Source organism: Chanodichthys erythropterus, chromosome 15 (assembly GCF_024489055.1).
Source record: "Chanodichthys erythropterus isolate Z2021 chromosome 15, ASM2448905v1, whole genome shotgun sequence".
Classification (NCBI taxonomy): domain Eukaryota; kingdom Metazoa; phylum Chordata; class Actinopteri; order Cypriniformes; family Xenocyprididae; genus Chanodichthys; species Chanodichthys erythropterus.
Genome location: NC_090235.1, coordinates 19,593,212 through 19,613,530, shown reverse-complemented (window position 1 = coordinate 19,613,530; position 20,319 = coordinate 19,593,212). Strand labels below are relative to the sequence as shown.

The 20,319-nt window shown below is 35.6% G+C and overlaps 1 protein-coding gene across 2 annotated transcripts; it reads left to right on the top strand.

Moving 5' to 3' along the window:
* Window positions 1-5,245: 5,245 nt before the first annotated feature.
* Window positions 5,246-19,511, top strand: fbxl2 (F-box and leucine-rich repeat protein 2). 2 transcript variants are annotated; one of them, XM_067411969.1, is made up of 14 exons: window positions 5,248-5,714; window positions 6,303-6,364; window positions 9,092-9,146; window positions 9,245-9,319; window positions 9,564-9,658; window positions 10,751-10,915; window positions 12,300-12,426; window positions 13,559-13,633; window positions 13,739-13,869; window positions 13,958-14,018; window positions 14,133-14,177; window positions 15,586-15,642; window positions 15,810-16,022; window positions 17,024-19,511. In XM_067411969.1, the coding sequence occupies exons 1-14, from the start codon at window positions 5,439-5,441 to the stop codon at window positions 17,129-17,131; spliced, it is 1,545 nt and encodes a 514-aa protein (XP_067268070.1). In that variant the 5' UTR covers window positions 5,248-5,438; the 3' UTR covers window positions 17,132-19,511. The 2 variants fall into 2 exon arrangements, with proteins under 2 accessions (XP_067268071.1, XP_067268070.1); XM_067411970.1 differs by lacking the exon at window positions 10,751-10,915 and having other exon boundaries at window positions 5,246-5,714.
* Window positions 19,512-20,319: the final 808 nt, after the last annotated feature.

Sequence of the window (20,319 nt, the reverse complement as noted above, 5' to 3'; positions counted from 1 at the left end):
TCGCACGGCGTTGTCAGTAAATACGTCATGACTCAGAACCTGTGCAGTACCGCATGAGAACAGAGGCTCTAAGCACTGGGATTGTTCCAGTGCCCTAGGGAGTCGGGCGCATTATGGTCTGTGCTTCCCTGGCACAGAGGAAACTTTGCCACCGTGTAATGCGTTTTTTTCCCCTTCTTCTTCTTTTTTAGGACCGGACCCTTAATTTTGGTGCGTCTTGTCACCATAGCGCGCCTGGCTGCATGTCAGTTCAGAACGAGCAGGACAAAACCAACTGTGCCTGTGTCCTAAATTCTTGGGGCCAACCTCAGGACACAGTAACTTTGATGAAGCTGCTGCTGGGCAATATGTGACGCGAAAGCATAATGGGTGTTTTCGCCCACCACCCACAAACACACACTCCCACTCACTTTCAGTCAATTGTAAGGCTTTTAAATAAGTCTGTGCTGGAGAAAGTGATAGTGAGTGTGAGGTAGCAAGTATGTTTGTTTTTTAGTGAGTAAGTGGCAGGATTGTGGCCAGCGCAGGCTGAGTGTGTCTGAACAGCTTCTAATGTTATTTTCCTTCAATAACAGAGCTGTGTGTGATCCTAAATTCCTTACCTTATTATTTAGTCAAGGCTTTAGCCAAACAATTACAGCTTAAAGCCGGCACACAAACCTGTGAGCCTGCGTAAGTTTGACCTACACTGAGATCAGTCCTTTATCAAATTCCTTATAACTAGAAAAAGTTAAACAAAACAAAAAGACTTTGTATATTTTCACTTGCGCAAAATGATCATAGCTTCAACAGTGATGGCAAAACATCCTAAGAACGTTTTGATAATGATCCTATTAAGTTATGAAAAACTTTCTGAATGTTCTCAGAACATCCAGTCCACATGTTTTGCGAACATTAGAGAAAACATTAAAGGCACAATATGTAGGATTTTTGGATTTTAAAGGTGCCCTAGAATTGAAAATTGAATTTACCTCGGCATAGATAAATAATTAGAGTTCTGTATATGGAAATGACATACAGTGAGTCTCAAACTCCATTGTTTCCTCCTTCTTATGTAAATTTGATTTTTGCAAAAGACCTCTGAAGAACAGGCGAATCTCAACATAACACTGACTGTTACGTAACAGTCGGGATCATTAATATGTATGACCCCAATATTTACATATGCCAGCCCATGATCAAGGCAGTATTAACGTCTGGAGCAGCACAGAGCAGAATCAACAGACTTTATGCAGGTAAGCAAGCAAGGAAAATAGCGATGGCAGATGGAGCAATAATAACTGACATGATCCATGATATCATGATATTTTTAGTGATATTTGTAAATTGTCTTTCTAAATGTTTCGTTAGCATGTTGCTAATGTATTGTTAAATGTGGTTAAAGTTACCAACGTTTATTACTGTATTCACGGAGACAAGATCCGTCGCTATTTTCATTTTTAAACACTTGCAGTCTGTATAATTCATAAACACAACTTCATTCTTTATAAATCTCTCCAACAGTGTGTAATGTTAGCTTTAGCCACGGAGCACTATCAAACTCATTCAGAATCAAATGTAAACATCCAAATAAATACTATACTTACATGATCTGATGTGCTGCATGACGAACACTTTGTAAAGATCCATTTTGAGGGTTATATTAGCTGTGAACTTTGTTTATGTAATGTATTATATAGCTGGGATCTTGGGGGCGGGGAGCGCAAGCATTTAAAGGGGAATCATGCTGAATCGGCGCATATTTAATGATGCCCCAAAATAGGCAGTTAAAAAATGTAATAATAAAAAATCTATGGGGTATTTTGAGCTGAAACTTCACAGACACATTCAGGGGACACCTTAGACTTATATTACATCTTGTGAAAAGGGGTTCTAGGGCACCTTTAAAATATCCAAAAACCACTAGAATAATGTTATATATCTTGTTGACTTGTGAACGTACATTATCCCATATGTTTCCAAGAATGTTAAAATCCAGAGAAATAAGCATTTTTTTTAACCAGCGTGTCCGTGCGTTGCCTATCAATGACATCATACCTGCGTTACCCTTGATTTTTTATTTTGTAGAAAACATAGAAACACCAAAGACTCTCTAATATATTATGAAATATATTATGACTTTTATTAGACAGGTGAGCCGTTTGGATACATTCATCGACATAAAACTAATCATGTTATATAGCTCAACACAGTAACTCTTATTATTTAAATCTTGTTTTCTTGATTTACCATGAGCACCATGTTTCACCATGCCTAATATCGATCTAGCTTACTGCAGTGTGCAACAAGTGTCTCATAGCAGCTGCCGAATGAACACACAGAGAAGCACTATAACAACTTTAAACACTCAGATGTATCTAATATGATAAACAGCGCTGCGTTACCCCTCATACACTTGACCAGAAGAAGCAGAAGCGGTGACTGTGGCATAATAAAAGTCCCTCTGCTCTCAAGCGCTCGTCTCTTATTAGCAATCACTCCAGCTGCCCCGTTCAGCTCCCACAGCACTCGGTCCTGCTCTGCTTCATAATAGAGAAACGTTAATAATCTCATCCATGAACATGATTTCTGCCCGAGTACCATCAGATTATTTTCCACCGGCTGTAGACGTGAAGACAACACCTCCCATGATTCCGCGAATCAAAGTGTCATCAAGCTACGCCTTTGTTTAGAATAAGCGACTTCTAGTGGTGAAAATTTATGTATCGTGGCTTTAAGGGAACATTCCATTTTATCATTTTACAAACATTACGGGAACGTTACTTTGGAATGTTCTCTGAACATTTTGAAAAAAGTTAGTAGTTCTAAAAAAAAAAAAAAAAACATTCCATGAATGATGCATATATAACATTTTTGTGGTAATGTTTTGAGAACGTTATTACACATCAGGTGACTTTGAATGAACATTCTATTAATGTTACTGGAAGAACGTTTGTTTATAACTTCAAGAGAACCTTGCCAGAACGTTAGCCAAAGTTCCCTTTTAGGTTCTTTTTTTGTTAAATTTAACACTTCGCACTTAAAGGGGACCTATAATGCCCCTTTCACAAGATGTGATATAAGTCTCTGGTGTCTCCAGAATGTGTCTGTGAAGTTTCAGCTCAAAATCCCCCACAGATCATTTATTATAGCTTGTCAAATTTGCTCCTATTTGGGTGTGAGAAAAAACACGCCATTTTTGTATGTGTCCCTTTAAATGCAAACGAGTTTCCCCTTTTCCAAAAGAGGGCGGAGCTGTAACAGCTCACGCTTCGGATGCTCAACAACAACAAAGCTGGATAATCTCAAGCAGCCAAAATGAGGATTGTCAGTAACGGTGTTCAGCCTTACATTGTTCAAACCGGAGTCGACACTGATGTAGAGACTCAGGAAGAAGTTACAACTTTTAGAATGAAACTGGATGTTTCTGAATGGTTAGTGGATAAATTTATGTAGTTGCTGTGGAGTTGATTCAACTCATCCACTAGCATATTCATCTTTTGTTCAAATCCAGAGTTGAATTGACCCTCGTTTGTGAAGCAGTCCAGCGTAAAATGACGGCATGACAACAACACTCTACTACAACAACTCTTCCTCTTCTCTAAAGCAGCCCAACATGGCCTCGCCCCCTTTGTTGCTTTATGTAAATTTTAGGGTTAGTGATGTCACCAACCTGGGAAGAATCTAGTTGTAGTCCCTACTAGCCATTTGTTGAAGTTCTTAAAAAGCAATTTCTGTAAAAGAAAATATCTCCCTTTGCATTGAACTTTGAGCGTCGTAACTTTACAGATGTTGTTTATGCTCAAACAGCAACATTACACACTAACTAAAGTTAAAAAAGTGAAATCATAATCAATCACCCCTTTAAACCATTCAGATCTATTTCAGACTCATTTCAACAAAACATTCTTTTCATAGTCTTCTGGCTCATTCACATGGTTTTGGCAAATGTTCCTGGCTTCCATCTTGTTGTCCTGCCATGCACACCATTCTTGTTCAGTCCCTGATGGTGGACACTACTTTAGCCAATGCAGGAGAGACCTGCAGATTCTGAGATTACTCTGGGGTTCTTTGCAACCTTCTGGAATACATCGTGCTCTTGGAGTGACTTTTGTTGGATGGCCACACCTAGGAAGAATAACAGTTGTGTTAAATGTCTTCCATTTGGACACTATCAGCCAAACTGTAACATTTTTCAGCCTGGCAAGCATGACAGTGTTTTAATTTGATTCTTTAGTATAGTCTGGTCTACTAAACACGTCATGCTCTGATATTGAATAATGACTGTAACAGGAAAATATTCAAGACCAGTCATACTGAAAATCAAGATCAAAGCTCACCTGCAATGTGGCTCTCTTTCGCCCTCTGCTGTTATGCAGGAATACTGCAGTGCAGAAACACAAATAGAGACTTGTGTGTTGGTTCTGAAAATAAATAACCTGTTCATGCTCAGAAATAGCATTTTATAACAATCAGATTGTGTTTAGAATAACTTTTTTTGAGAATTGTACTTCACTGAAGTATTACTGAACTTTGACTTTTACTCAGTTGCATTTTAATCAGACAAAATTATATATATTCTGCAATATCATTTAGATCTCTGAAGTACATCGGTAGTCATGACTTAAAGGGATAGTTCACCCAAAAACGAAAATTCTGTCATCATTTACTCACCCTCACCCTTCTTTCTTCTAATGGACACAAAATAAGATATTTTGAAGAATGTCAGTAACCCAAATTGTGATGGACCCCATTGACTTCCATAGTATGGGGGAAAAAAAATACTATGGAAGTCAATGGGGTCCATCACATTTTTGGTTACTGACATTCTTCAAAATATCTTATTTGTGTCCATCAGAAGAAAGAAGGGTGAGGGTGAGTAAATGATGACAGAATTTTCATTTTTGGGTGAACTATCCCTTTAAATATTTCATCAGTCATCATAATCTTTGACCTACAGCATTGCTGAAGATGGACAAACTTGTGTAAACACAGACAGGAATCTGTCTATAAACTATTGAAATGTCAAACAACTATAAAAGCTGTGGCTGAATTTAATGTTTAACAATCTGAGGTAACTGGCTTCAGTTTAACATCTGATGTTGTCAATAGAGTCTTATTAAAAAATATATTGTCGATGCCAGAACTATCTGTATGAATAATACGCCAATTCTCCATTCCCTACACTTCGCCACCTCATACATCATTACCAAAACAAACCCACCACGCGTGTTTTTCCCGCAAAAGTGACGTCACGGCAGCCACTCTTTTGAACCCCTAGAGCGCACGAGCGCGTCTTAACTCCAGTGCAAATAAAAACGATTATTCTTTAAGCTTATTTCCCACACAGTTCTCGCATTTTATGAGCGTCGTTTAAAGATTAAGCAGCACACACTTCAGGCAGGAATTTGCACTCGAGCGGAAATGTAGTCAGAGAGGCAGTTCGGGAGGCGGAAGTGATGTTAGAGCAGCAGTCTGCTCCGTCCATGTTATTATTGTTATTTTGGCTGTGTGATGGTTCACGGACGGCGGCCAGCCCGGGATTTCTCCGGTTACCAGCGCAGACACGAACGGCTAGCAGGCCACACGTTACAGCTGCGCGTCTGTCTCACGACAGTTTGATCGCCAGCGTTGACAAAACGCGCAAACGTCGCTGTGCGCAGCGCTCGCCGAGGACTGTCTTTATTATTGACACTGCAACAGACATGAACGGCATCACCAAGAGCAGATTTGAGGTAACTCATATCGAGCGAGCCGTGGACGTGAGCGTTGAACTGTGATAGTTTGCCTGAGGAAACGAAAACGGGCGGTGGCAGGCTGTCTGAGCGATGACAGTGTGTTTAAGCGTATGTTTGTGTTGGTGGGCGCGCGCGCGCGTGAGTGACTGACTGCGTGCGTGCCCGCGCGTGTATGTCTGCAAGGGTACTGTGTGTGTTTTGGACCGAGCAGGGCTCTATTTTTACGTGCCGTGTTTAGGCTTTTGTTCGTCAAGGGTAATCCCGTTCTAACACAACGGCACCAGCTGACCGTGTCAGCTACGGGCGTTGCGCATGAATCCGTTTAACGTTAGAGTTGGCTGCTGTTCTTGGAGTTTAGATCAAGCTGATTGGTTTGCTTACGTGCCCTGAATGCGAGGGCTTGAGAAGATCTCACAAAGCAGCAGTGTTATCTAAGACACTCGCTGGTGTTATTTGTCCTGTAAGCGTTAAGTTGCACCAGGGCGAGGCGTGTCTGAACCAGCTTTCAGCATATTGATTGTGTATGAGCATAACCTCTGCTGTATGAGCTTTATATAACCGTCTGCTTCATGTCATTCTGTCCAGGTGTTCTCAAATAGTGATGAGGCCCTTATCAACAAAAAACTCCCCAAAGAGCTTCTGCTCAGGTGAGCCGGTCATGATGAATGACTTTATTGTGATGGATGTCACATTACATTGTAATAATCAATCAATCTATCAATCTATCTATCTGTCTATCATTCTATCTATCTGTCTATCTGTCTGCCTGTCTATCTGTCTATCATTCTATCTATCGTTCTATCTATTGTTCTATCTATCGTTCTATCTATTGTTTTATCGATCGGTCTATCGTTCTTTCTATCGTTCTATCTATCGTTCTATCTACCATTCTTTCTATCGTTCTATCTATCTGTCGTTCTATCTATCGTTCTATCTATTCAATCGATTGTTTTATCTATCTATCTATCTATCTATCTATCATTCTTTCTATCGTTCTATCTATCGTTCTATCTATTCTATCGATTGTTCTATGTATCTATCTATCTAGCGTTCTGTCATTCTTTCTAACGTTCTGTCTAGCTTTCGTTCTATCTATCATTCTATCTGTCGTTTTATCTATCATTCTATCTATCTATCGTTCTATCTATTCTATCGATTGTTCTATGTATCTATCTATCTATCTATCTATCTATCTATCTATCTATCTATCTATCTATCTATCTATCTATCTAGCGTTCTGTCATTCTATCTATCGTTCTATTTATCATTCTTTCTATCGTTCTATCTATCGTTCTATCTATCATTCTTTCTATCGTTCTATCTATCGTTCTATCTATCTGTTGTTCTATCTATCATTCTATCTATATCTGTCGTTCTATGTATCTATCTATCTATCTATCTATCTAGCGTTCTGTCATTCTATCGTTCTTTCTATCGTTCTATTTATCATTCTTTCTATCGTTCTTTCTATCGTTCTATCTATCTATCATTCTTTCTATCTATCTATCTATCTATCTATCTATCTATCTATCTATCTATCTATCTATCTATCTATCTATCTATCATTCTATCTATCGTTCTATCTATCGTTCTATCTATCTATCTATCGTTCTATCTATCGTTCTATCTATCATTCTATCTATCTATCGTTCTATCTATTCTATCGATTGTTCTATCTATCTATCTATCTAGCGTTCTGTCATTCTATCTATCGTTCTATCTATCATTCTTTCTATCGTTCTATCTATCGTTCTATCTATCTGTTGTTCTATCTATCATTCTATCTATCTATCGTTCTATCTATTCTATCGATTGTTCTATCTATCTATCTATCTATCTTGCGTTCTGTCATTCTGTCTATCATTCTATCTATCATTCTTTCTATCGTTCTGTCTATCTATCTAATCTATCTAGCGTTCTGTCATTCTATCTAGCGTTCTATCTATCATTCTTTCTATCGTTCTATCTATCATTCTTTCTATCGTTCTATCTATCTATCTAATCTATCTAGCGTTCTGTCATTCTGTCTATCGTTCTTTCTATCGTTCTATCTATCATTCTTTCTATCGTTCTATCTATCGTTCTATCTATCTATCTATCTAGCGTTCTGTCATTCTATTTATTGTTCTATCTATCATTCTGTCGTTCTATCTATCGTTCTGTCATTCTATTTATTGTTCTATCATTCTGTCGTTCTATCTATCGTTCTGTCAGTCTAACTATCTAGCTATCGTTCTATCTATCGTTCTATCTATCGTTCTATCTATTCTATCGATTGTTCTATGTATCTATCTATCTATCTTGCGTTCTGTCATTCTGTCTATCATTCTATCTATCATTCTTTCTATCGTTCTATCTATCTATCTAATCTATCTAGCGTTCTGTCATTCTATCTATCGTTCTATCTATCATTCTTTCTATTGTTCTATCTATCATTCTGTCGTTCTATCTATGTTCTGTCTCATTTATCTAGCTATCGTTCTGTCATTCTTTTGTTCTATCGTTCTTTCATTCTATCTATCTTTCTATCATTGTATTATTCTACTTATCGTTCTTTATTCTCTGTCATCTATCTATCCATCATTCTATTATTCTAGAATTGTCTTTTTATCTATCTATCGTTCTTTCATTCTAGCTATCGTTCTTTCGTTCTATCTATCTATCTTTCTATCTATCTTTCTATCTCTCGTTCTATCTATCTATCTATCTATCTATCTATCTATCTATCTATCTATCTATCTATCTATCTATCTATCTATCTATCTATCTATCTATCTATCTATCTATCTATCTATCTATCCATCATTCTATCTGTCATTCTATATATCCATCCTCTCTATCTATCTATCGTTCTTTCTATCATTCTATCATTCTATCTTTTTATCTCTATTGTTCTATCTATCATTCTATCTATCCTTCTATCTATCGTTCAATCCATCAATCAATCTCTATTGTTCTATCATTCTATCATTCTATCTTTTATCATTCTACCTTTCTATCTCTACTGTTCTATCATTCTATCTATCCTTCTATCCATCGATCCTTCTATTTAACATTCTATCTATCATCATTCTGTCATTCTATCTTTCCATCTATCTATCGTTCTATCTTTCTCTGTCATTCTATATATTGTTCTATCATTCTGTCTGTTGTTTATCTATCTATCTATCTATTGCTTTGTTCTGTTGTTCTATCTTTCCATGTATTCTATTGATTGTTCTCTCTCAATTTTTTTTTTTTTTTTTTTTTTTTTTCAAATTCAGATTGCATTACATATTTTCTGTATTGCACGTTCTGCCAAAGCATTACAGGAAGTGGCTAGAGAGGAAAAAGACATTAATTAACAAGTAATCAAAAATCTCTCTTTATTTCAGGATTTTCTCCTACCTGGATGTAGTCACATTGTGCAGGTGTGCTCAAGTATCTAAGGTGTGTTCAACTGCTTGTTTAGTTAAAATTAAACAAAACGGTCAAGAATGAAGGTAGTTTGCTAAAAATGTTTCCTCCTTTTCTCTGCGGAGGAACAGGCTTGGAATGTTCTCGCATTAGATGGAAGCAACTGGCAGAAGATTGATCTCTTCAACTTTCAGACGGATATTGAGGTGAAAAAGCATGTCTAAAGTAAATGTTTTGGTTTGTGTTTGCAGATACAATCTTGTGTGTTATTGGCTTTTGCTTTGTATGTCCCAGTATTTCATCTGTAATATGTTGCTGTGTGCTGTAAATTGTCTGTGTGTGGGATTAACACTGGGTCAGTAGGCTTTCCTACTGAATCCATAGACTGTAACGTCATCCCTGATCCTCTGTGCCTGAGCTCTCTCTCTCTCTCTCGTGTCTTTCTCTCAGGGACGTGTGGTGGAGAACATCTCAAAGCGATGTGGGGGTTTTTTGAGGCAGCTCAGTCTTCGGGGTTGCCTCAGTGTTGGTGATGCATCCATGAAGTGAGCCACAGTACTTTTTTGTTAATTAAATTAAGGATTGCACAGTACATGCAGTTAATGAACCTGTTCAGTCAGCACTTGGGTGCATTTAAGCAACTCAACGTGGCAAGTGATAAAAATTATTTCAGTAACACTTTACTTAAAGCCTTTATATATTATGCATTATAAAAGTATTTTTAATGCATTAATTATGCCTTGTAATGCACCTTATAATGCATTGAATGATCTCATGAATAATTGTAACCACAGTTATAATACATTATAATACTTATCTATTTATTGTTACACTTTTAGAAAGTACAATGCATTAAAACACATGGCAAACAACCAATCTGCAAAAATTATAATGCATTTTAACTTTGGTTAACAGATATAATGTACTCCCAAGTACATTATGAATAATGCATTATACATAAAGGCATTTTTGGGATAGTTCACCCATAAATGGAAAATTCTGTCATCACTTACTCACCCTCAAGATGTTCCAAACCTGTATGTCTTTCTTTCTTGTGTTGTAAAAAGAAGATATTTTGAAGAATATGTGTAACCAGACATTTGATGGTAGCCATTGACTATTGACATCGTAGGAACTGTTTGGTTACCAACATTCTTTAAAATATCTTCTTTTTAGAAGAAATTCATACAGGTTTGGAACAACATAAGGGTGAGTAAACGATGACAGAATTTTCATTTTTGGGTAAACTAACCCTTTAAGTTTTTTCAGTAAATCAGTTTTTGTTCTCACTGGCTGTGATTTGTGAAGCACGATTGGGCATTTTGTTGAACGCTTGGTTTTGAATGGAATTTTAGTGGTTTCTATTTCTCATTGACCCCGCCCACTGTGAAATCTCATTGGTCCTACATCCCTTTTAATACAATTGTACATTATATATCACATATCTTCTGAATATCCGATTGGATTGTGCAGCAGTTTAGCTTTCACTGTGACAAATGGCTTGTCGTTGGAAACCTGTCGTATTGCGGCTGGTTCGGACATGATTTAAGGATCATTTGTTGCTGCTGTTGTTTTGATTTTTTTTTTTAGTGTGTAGTTTTTCAGTTTAACATAAGAGGTTTAATTTGATTTGACAGGACCTTTGCTCAGAACTGTCGCAACATTGAACATCTGAACCTCAACGGCTGTACCAAGATCACGGACTCCACCTGCATCAGCCTTAGCAAGTTCTGCTCCAAACTCCGTCACCTTGACCTGACCTCCTGCGTGTCCATCACCAATCATGCACTTAAGGCCTTAAGGTGGGGGGAAGTTATCAGGGCTAGGGGGTCAAAATTTAAGCTGGGTGATTTGTTTTGTTTTGGTCGTTAAGCCATAAATACTTGAGCGCAAAACAGGTTTTTGATTGCTTTTGCCATGAGTGAAAGGCACTTGTATGTTTTTTAAACTCCTCTGTCTGCAAAATTTTCATTTTTAAGGAATACACTGCCATATAGATGACCTCAAAGCTAACACTTGACATTAAAGAGTCTTTAAAACTAAACCAGGAAGTGTTAAATTAAAGCTCTGAATGGATTTCATTGTGTCGAGAGGGTGACTTTGTTAATGATTGTAAAGTCTGTCACCTCTGTCAACTTTCTTTAATGAATCTTTTCCACAGCTGCGGTAGATTATACTGTATATGAGCTGGTGAAACAGGAAATTCTGAGAGTGAATATTTAAACAGTGGCTTAGGAACAATTATTAACTCATTGTTAGACATTTCAGAAAATTAGTGTTTACATTCCCACACCTTTACAGCACATGGTATAGTTTGAAATACAGAAAACATATTTTGAAAATAAAATAGTTATTATTTTAAAAGAAATTTTGGATGGTTTAAATTGATCTTCACAACAGGGTTTATTATCACCTGAAAATGAAAATTTATAATATTTTAATAATTTAATTAATTGTGTTTTCTGTTGAATTATTATTATTATTATTTTTTTTTTTTTTAATTCTATTGGTTAGCTGTTCAAAAGTTTAATCATCTTTTAAATTTCTACACTACCATTCAAAAGTTTGGGGTTAGTAAGATTTTTTTGTAATGTTTTAGAAAGAAGTCTCTTATGCTCACCAAGGCTGCATTAATTTGTTTTAAAAAATACAGTAAAAACTGTAATATTGTGAAATAGTATTACAATTTAAGATAACTGTTTTCTATTTCTGTATATTTTAAAATGTAATTTATTTCTGTGATGTAAAGCTGAATTTTCAGCATCATTACTCCAGTCTTCAGTGTCACATGATCCTTCAGAAATAATTTTAATATGCTGATTTGCTGCTCAAAAACATTTCTTATTATAATTATCAATGTTGAAAACAGTTATACTGCTTCATATTTTTGTGGAAACCATGATACATTTTTTTCAGGATCTTTTGATGAATAAAAAGATATTAGAAAGAACGGCATCAATTTGAAATCTTTTGTAACATTATAAATGTCTTTACTGTCACTTTTGATCAATTGAATGCATCTTTGCTGAATAAAGGTTAATTTTAATCTTAGTGACCCCAAACTTTTGAACGGTATTGTACATTTTGGATTGTGTTTTTAGGTTTGGATAGTGCAGTGGTGTTTGAGTTATTTTTAAATATTTTGGTTGCTTCATACCCTCTGTATTTGCTCTTTCTGTCTACTAGTGAGGGCTGTCGGATGTTGGAGAATCTGAACCTGTCCTGGTGTGATCAGATCACGAGTGATGGCATCGAGGCTCTCAGCCGTGGCTGCATAGGTCTCAGAGCTTTGTTTCTGAGAGGTTGCACACAGGTACACGCATATATAAAAACACACACTCACACAAAACACTAAAGCATTCATGATTATTGTTGAAGACGGCATGAAACGAAAGCTGCGATAGTGTTTCATTCCCTATTGTGATGTATATCCAAGTGAAATGCTTCTTGAACAAAAAAATGTAGGGCGGGGCTTGATTTTGGCAATCGGGAATTGATTGGATGGTTGTGATTTGCTATTGGTCGATCTCATGTGAGTGACAGTTTGCCCCGCCCTCACACCACTAAATGCATCATTGGAGAACAGAAGAGATGTCACTGTCTGCAAAGGGTGGGGGGGTTATTTCGGTTAAAGATTATGAGAGCACATGAATAAAAAAAAGATGTGCACGGATAAACTATTCATAATAAATACTGCGATATTCCATTAAAAAAACAAGAATTGTCAATTTTGATTTAATGGTCACTTTAAAGGGGACCTATTGTAATATAAGTCCCCAGAATGTGTCTGTGAAATTTCAGCTAAAAATACCCCACAGATCATTTTTATAGCATGTTAAAATTGCCACTTTTTTGGGGTGAGTAAAAAAACTTTGTGTGTGTCCCTTTAAATGCAAATGAGCTGGTGCTCCCGGCCCCCTTTCAAGAAGAGGGCGGAGCTTCAAGAGCTCAAGCTCCGGCATACTGGCAACAACAAAACAGGACAATCTCACGCACTGAAAATGTCAGAAACTGTCAGTAGCGTTGTTCAGCCTTATAGGTTCGAACCGGAGACTCAAGAAGAAGTGACAAGAATGCAACAGGATGTTTCTGGATGGTTACTTGATGAATTTATGGAGTTGATGTGGATCTGTAAGTCATCGATTAGCATGTTATCTATAAATCGCTGTACAGGTGCCCGTATGGGAACTGTTGTAAGATGCCTACAGAGCCAGAGAATACATGCTGCATGGAGATAGAACAGGTATAGTTTAGTTTAATTACGGTTATAATGCTGAAGCAGATTGTCACCGGCTGTGGGCGGGTTATCATAGGGGTGAATCTGAATCGACTCATTTGAAGAGACTGCTTTTGATTTATGCAAATTATAAAAAAATGAGCAAGTGTATTTTTACCATTCAAACACCTATTAAACTAATAGATCTTCTTTAAATATGTCATTTCAGCTTGATGATACTGCACTGAAGCACCTTCAAAAGCACTGTCCTGAGCTCATGACAATCAACATGCAATCATGCACAGTAAGACTTTGACTTGTTACAATACTGGAGTTAATTATTGCATATTAAAAACAAACAAACGCACAATACACATCAGAACACTAAGACGGTTTATCCATCTTGCAGCAAATCACAGATGATGGCTTTGTGAGTTTGTGCCGGGGTTGTCACAAACTGCAGATGGTTTGTGTGTCTGGTTGCAGCAACATCACAGACGCTTCTCTGACTGCCCTCGGCCTCAACTGCCAATGGCTCAAGTAAAGCTTTCTTCATCTGTATGCAGACAAGCACATACACACACACCCACACAGAGTCATTCACTCACATTGCCTGTGTTTTCCTCAGGATCCTGGAGGCTGCTCGCTGCTCACATGTGACTGATGCTGGTTTTACTGTTCTTGCCAGAGTGAGTAATCACACAAACACCCCAAAACAACCCAGGATTCGGAGAGCATGCTTTGAGCTGGATGACTTCGCTGATATGACAGGATTCTTAAACAAGCTATTCCTTCTGTTTTAGAATTGTCATGAATTGGAGAAGATGGATTTAGAGGAATGTATTTTGGTGAGTTTATATTAAATCCATAATTCAGAAAAGATATATGTACAGGTGCTGGTCACATAAACTTATATTTCAAATGTATTATTTATTTAATATACATCAGTCTGTGTGTAATGAATTAATATAAATATACAAGTTTATATAAATTCACATTTTATTTATATATATATATACAAAATCAAATTATTAGTAATATTAATATAAACTAATATATATATATATATATATATATATATATATATATATATATATATATATATATATATATATATATATATATCAAATATATATAATAATATTAATATAAATTAATATATAAATTCACATTTTATTTTTATATATATATATATATATATATATATATATATATATATATATATATAATAAAATTTATATAAATTAATATATAAATTCACATTTTATTTTATATATATATATATATATATATATATATATATATATATATATATATATATATATATATACAAAATCAAATTATTAGTAATATTAATATAAACTAATATATATATATATATATATATATATATATAAAAATATATAAATAAAATGTGAATTTATATATTAATTTATATAAATATATACATATATATATATATATATATATATATATATATATATATATATATGTATATATATATATATATATATGTATATATTTATATAAATTAATATATAAATTCACATTTTATTTATATATTTTATATATATATATATATATATATATATATATATATATATATATATATATATATATATAAATATAAATAACTTTATAAGTTATTACAGTTTAAAAACTGTTTTTTTTTCCCTAAGTATTTATTGAAATGTAATTTTATTCCTTTGATGGCCAGGTTGAATTTTCAGCATCATTACTCCAGTCTTCAGTGTCACATGATCCTTCAGAAATCATTCTAATAGGATGATTTGCTGCTCAAGAAACATTTCTGATTATAATCAATGTTGAAAACAGTTGTGCTGCTTCATATTTTTGTGGAAACTGTGTTGTATTTGTTCAGTATTATTTGATGAATAGACAGTTTAAATGTATTTCAGATATAAATCTTTTTTAACATTATAAATATCTTTCACTTTTGATCAGTTTAACGCATACATGCTGAATAAAAGTATTAATTTCTTTTAAAAAATGACCCTAAATAGTGTATATTAAAAAACACATAAAATGTTGTCTTCAAATGTGATACATATGCAATAGAATATATGGTTTGTCATTGACAGTTTTGATTTATTATACTTTAATTTGTGCAGTATTAAAGAAATCCTGAGGTTTTTCTTTTTACTGCTTTAGAGCTGTGTCTGTTTCCACGCAGCAGTTTATCCTGGTTAGTTGGCATGCTAAAATTAATGTTCTGTGTCTGTACGTCCAATTCAGGTGACTGATAACACCCTGGTTCAGCTCTCAATCCACTGCCCTCGGCTGCAGGCGCTGGTGAGTGCCAAGAAGTGTTTAAGAGAGAGAATGTGTGGGAGTATTGCTTCCATGCTTGTTATTTATGGCTTTCTGTAAAGGAATTGTAGAGCACATACATTTGTTTTTGCCTGCTCACTTCTGTGTGTGTGTGTGTGTGTGTGTGTGTGTGTGTGTGTGTTTTCTAGAGCCTGTCACACTGTGAGTTGATAACAGATGATGGAATCAGACATCTGAGCAGCAGTGTGTGTGGTCAGGAGCGTCTGCAGGTCGTGGAGTTGGACAACTGCCCCTTAATCACAGACATCACACTGGAGCACCTCAAGAGTTGCCAGCGTCTGGAACGCATTGAGCTCTATGACTGCCAGCAGGTCTCCCGCGCAGGCATCAAACGAATCCGGGTCTGTGGAAAAACAGTCGCAACTCCCACACATAGTCTCAGCTGTAACAACCATGTATAGACTAAAATGATTTATTTGCAAAATTCAAATGTGCAGTGTCTGTTTGCAGTGCCAGCAAGACAGTGCATTAAATTCTAGGGATGGGCTGGAGTACCTGAGCAATGATCAATCACGAAAACACAATTCTGTTTTCAATTTTAAATCTATAACATCTGTTAACAAACATAAAATAGACCTCATTTAATTTGTCCTTGGTTACAATGTCATTAGGGGTAAAGTGGCCAGAAATTTGTGTCAACAGCAATCATGGCGACTCGTAGTCCGGGTCAGCGTCAAATACTGGAGAGGTTTTGGGGCGTTCATACAGGACGCATTCTTCTCACTATAGACTAGAGGATAGACTGAAAATTGATTTTGCTGATATTTTTTGCACTTTTTTTGTAAATCAGTTAGAGGTTATTAAATACAGGGTCTACCTATAAAAGCCGTCCCCTCAATCATGAATTACTTTAATATAATATAATTTTTCAACATTGTTTGTCACAACCATGCATTCTTATTTGAAAAATATGCATTTTAAACTTAAATTGTTTTCATAAATAATATATAATTATTATTAAATTAAGTATTTTTTATATATATATATATAATGTAAATATATATACCATATATATTGTTATAATAATACTATTAATAAATCTGTAATTCATGTGCTTTATTTTAACAGTCTTATTTATTTTTATTGTATCAAAAAGTAGAAATAAAACTGAAAAATCCGTTTTGCATATTAATGAGCTTTGCACAGTGTATTTTTATGATGTATATATAAATACACACACATGCATGTATATATCTAACAAAATATATTTATATATAAAATATTTTTATATATAATAATTATATATATGTTAAAATTTTGTCAAAAATAAAAGTTATAAAAGTAAAAAAAAAAAAAAATATATACTGCATTGTGTCTCATTCTGCTGTTGTTTCTCCTGTAGGCTCACCTTCCTGAGATCAAAGTCCACGCTTACTTTGCCCCGGTCACACCCCCTCCGTCGGTCCACGGAGGAGGCCAGCGTCTCTGCCGCTGCTGCGTCATACTCTGACAGAAGGAGGGGTCTCTGAGAGATGCCATAGAAAGTCAAGCTGTCAGTCAACCTCTAAACTCCGCCCTGCCCCTGCTCCACACCACTACGAGGCGCTGTGTAGGGTTGTGGCTACGGGAGGCATGGCTTGTTCACTGAGCGGTTGCCTGGCAGCAGAATGGACATGAACATGTAACGCAAAATAAATACAATGCAACGTGACAAATACTACGTACATACAATACCACCTACTTGGATGTACAAGAAAAATCAAGGAGCTACCATGTAAAATATTTCATATTTGGATATATAGAAAACAAAGTACTTAAAGCATTACGGAACTACTGAATATAGAAGGAACTTTGTTGGAGGCATTTTGATGCCGTTTCGACGACTACACAGTGTTTACGTCCTGCTCCTTTTCATCAACCAATAGGAATGCGTTCTATTACGATGAGAACAAAACAGAAGCAGCAGGATGCAAGTCTGGAGTTTTGTAGGATACTCCTCCCGCCGATCGATCATGTGACTTTCTCGAACCTGAGAGCAGGAAGCTTTGAGCGTTTCTGTCTGGTTTTGCGCGCGCGCGCGTGTGTGTGTGAGAATGTTTAAATATAGAAAACGAAATATAACACTACAACAAATCAACCCATATTAAAACTGGAGTAAAATGTTCTTTATTTTCTGTTTGTGCTCACCCTAATTTGGAGAGGACAAAAAAAAAAAAAAAATCGCAGTTAAAATCATGTGAGCGAGCGAGGGGAAGAGAAGGACTGAGATTGTGCATGCGAGATAAAATCGATTTTGGAGTTACAGTACGTCATGATTGATGTGAATGTTCAAATTTAGGCAATATACATGTGCTAAGGGTGGTACATCAGGAATATTTGAGTTTCACAATGTTTCAGTGCAATATTGAAAGCCCAGGCGTATACAACTGTGGTTTGTGACAGGATTCAGAACACTCCTTATTCAGGCATTTCCTCATCCTTTCTGTATATTCACTGCCAATTACATGTAATTAAAGGGATCGTCCACCCAAAATGAACATTCTGTTATCATTTACTCACCCACATGTTGTTCCAAACCTGTACGACTTTCTTTTTTTTATGTGGAACACAAAAGAAGTTATTTTGAAAAATGTCTCTGTGTCCATCCAATGTTGTTTGGACCTTGTTCTTCAAAATATCTTCTGTTGTAGTTCACATGTTTGAAACAACATGAGGATGAGTAAATGATGACAGAATTTGTCAATTTTGTGTGTGAACTAGATCAGATCTGAGCATAATATGATGCATAAATCGACAGTAGGAATATGTCAAGGCAAATAAATCAAACTTAACCCATGCATTCGTGATTTAAAGGGACAGTTCAGCCAAAAATGTAATTTATTGTTATCTGCTCACCCTCATTTTGCTCCAAAACCTGACTTTTTTATGTCTTAATCTCAGTCAGCATTCATTTTCATTGTATGGATCAAGTTGCATGAAAATTCTCATTTCATTCTGCCTGAAAGTCATACGAGGAAAGTCGTACCTGAATGATGACAAAAATGTTATTTTTGGGTGAACTGTCTCATGCATAAAACTGATGTTCAACAGTGGGTTTGATGCATAACATTGCATATTTAAAAACATGTTGAGTCTTGCTGATGAAAACAGCGGCTGAGTTGATCATGTAATCGATGGAAGAGTTTTTTGTCGGTGTGAGTGCCTTTGATTTTGCAACTGGAGGGACGGGTGGGTTACAGCCACAGAAATGCTTGACTCAGGGCTGCGGTGTAGTTCATCACTTTTTTTCTCTTGTATTCCTCCTATTTAGTTCCACTGGATATGATGATGATGATGATGATGATGAAGTGTCATCATTTCCTGTCAGTGCATACACCAGTGATTCCAGTATTCTTTATCTCGACCACTTTAGAAGGCAATGCTAAACCTGTCAGCGAAAGTGAAGTTTGTTTAGAATTGTTCTGTAACAGCTAATCGGTTCCCCTCCTTCTCTCCCATATTTTTTTGACAAAGATGAAACAAGTTACCTGAATGTCCTTGTGTTCTGGTTGTTAATGTGACATTTCTTTAAATAAAAGATCTGAGCAGTGTGTCACATTCCGGATTGGTTACTTTATACTCCATTCATTGTTGATGTGAATCATTTGTTTATTGACCTGTGCTTATAATAATACATGATTTATTCCTCACTACCTCAAGCCATTACCACAGATGTACGCTCCCTCCCACCAGCTTAGGTCACTGAATGAGCAACGTTTTGTTGTTACCTCGAGGCAAAAAGTCACTTTCCAAAACCTTCACTCTCTGTTCCTCTCTGGTGGAATGAGCTGTCAACCTCCACCCGGACTGCTGAGAACGTCACATCTTTTAAGAAGCAGCTGAAGACGCACCTCTTCCGCAGGCACTTCACCACCACACACACACACACACACATACAGTCTAGTTGTCTAATAAACCTGGCATTGTGTACTACAATTAATGTTGGCTCTTTCATGAATGCTTTGTACCTCTTTTGTAATTCGCTTTGGGTAAAAGTGTGCTAAATGCATACATGTAAATGTAAATGGCACTTAAAAACACTTAATAATGGCCTGAAACTAAACATGGTAATGTAATTTAGATGTCCGATATATGTTTTTATTTTTGATAAATCATAGCTTACCAAGCTACTGAAAGTCGGAAAGCCACTTTTGATAAAAGAGTTACAAGATATTAGCTACATTTGAACTTTTTGATATTTTATAATAAAACTTGATTTAAAAAAAAGCAAAAACTATCTATTAAAATGGAACATATACATGTAAGCTATACTAAAATAACCAAATAACCAAAACATTTATTTCATTAAAAATTAATGATGGTTTTGCATTATAGCATAGGCTCTACAAATGTATGCATGTGGTATGCATCACCACCAAATTTATTTTAGAATGCTGTACTCTATATAGAGGGTAATTTTTAATATGCATTAAAGTATAAAAGTATATATTTAAATAAATAAAAATATATATGTGTGTGTGTATATATATATATATATATATATATATATATATATATATCAAGACTTCAGATGCAAAAGCCTCTAAGTGCCATCTGAAATTTTCTTCTAAAATTAGCATTTTTATCAAGCTTGCATGTTTATGTTCAGTTATTTCACCTTAATGACAATGAAAAGGACATATTAATTGCCATTAAAGT

What these genes read in the sequence shown, in the direction of transcription:
- fbxl2 (XM_067411969.1), top strand. Translation starts at nt 5,439, where the DNA reads ATGTTAGAGCAGCAGTCTGCTCCGTCCATGTTATTATTGTTATTTTGG. An exon ending in GTTGGTGATGCATCCATGAA is followed by an intron (nt 9,659 to 10,750) that starts GTGAGCCACAGT and finishes TTGATTTGACAG; the next exon opens with GACCTTTGCTCAGAACTGTC. An exon ending in TCAACATGCAATCATGCACA is followed by an intron (nt 13,634 to 13,738) that starts GTAAGACTTTGA and finishes TCCATCTTGCAG; the next exon opens with CAAATCACAGATGATGGCTT.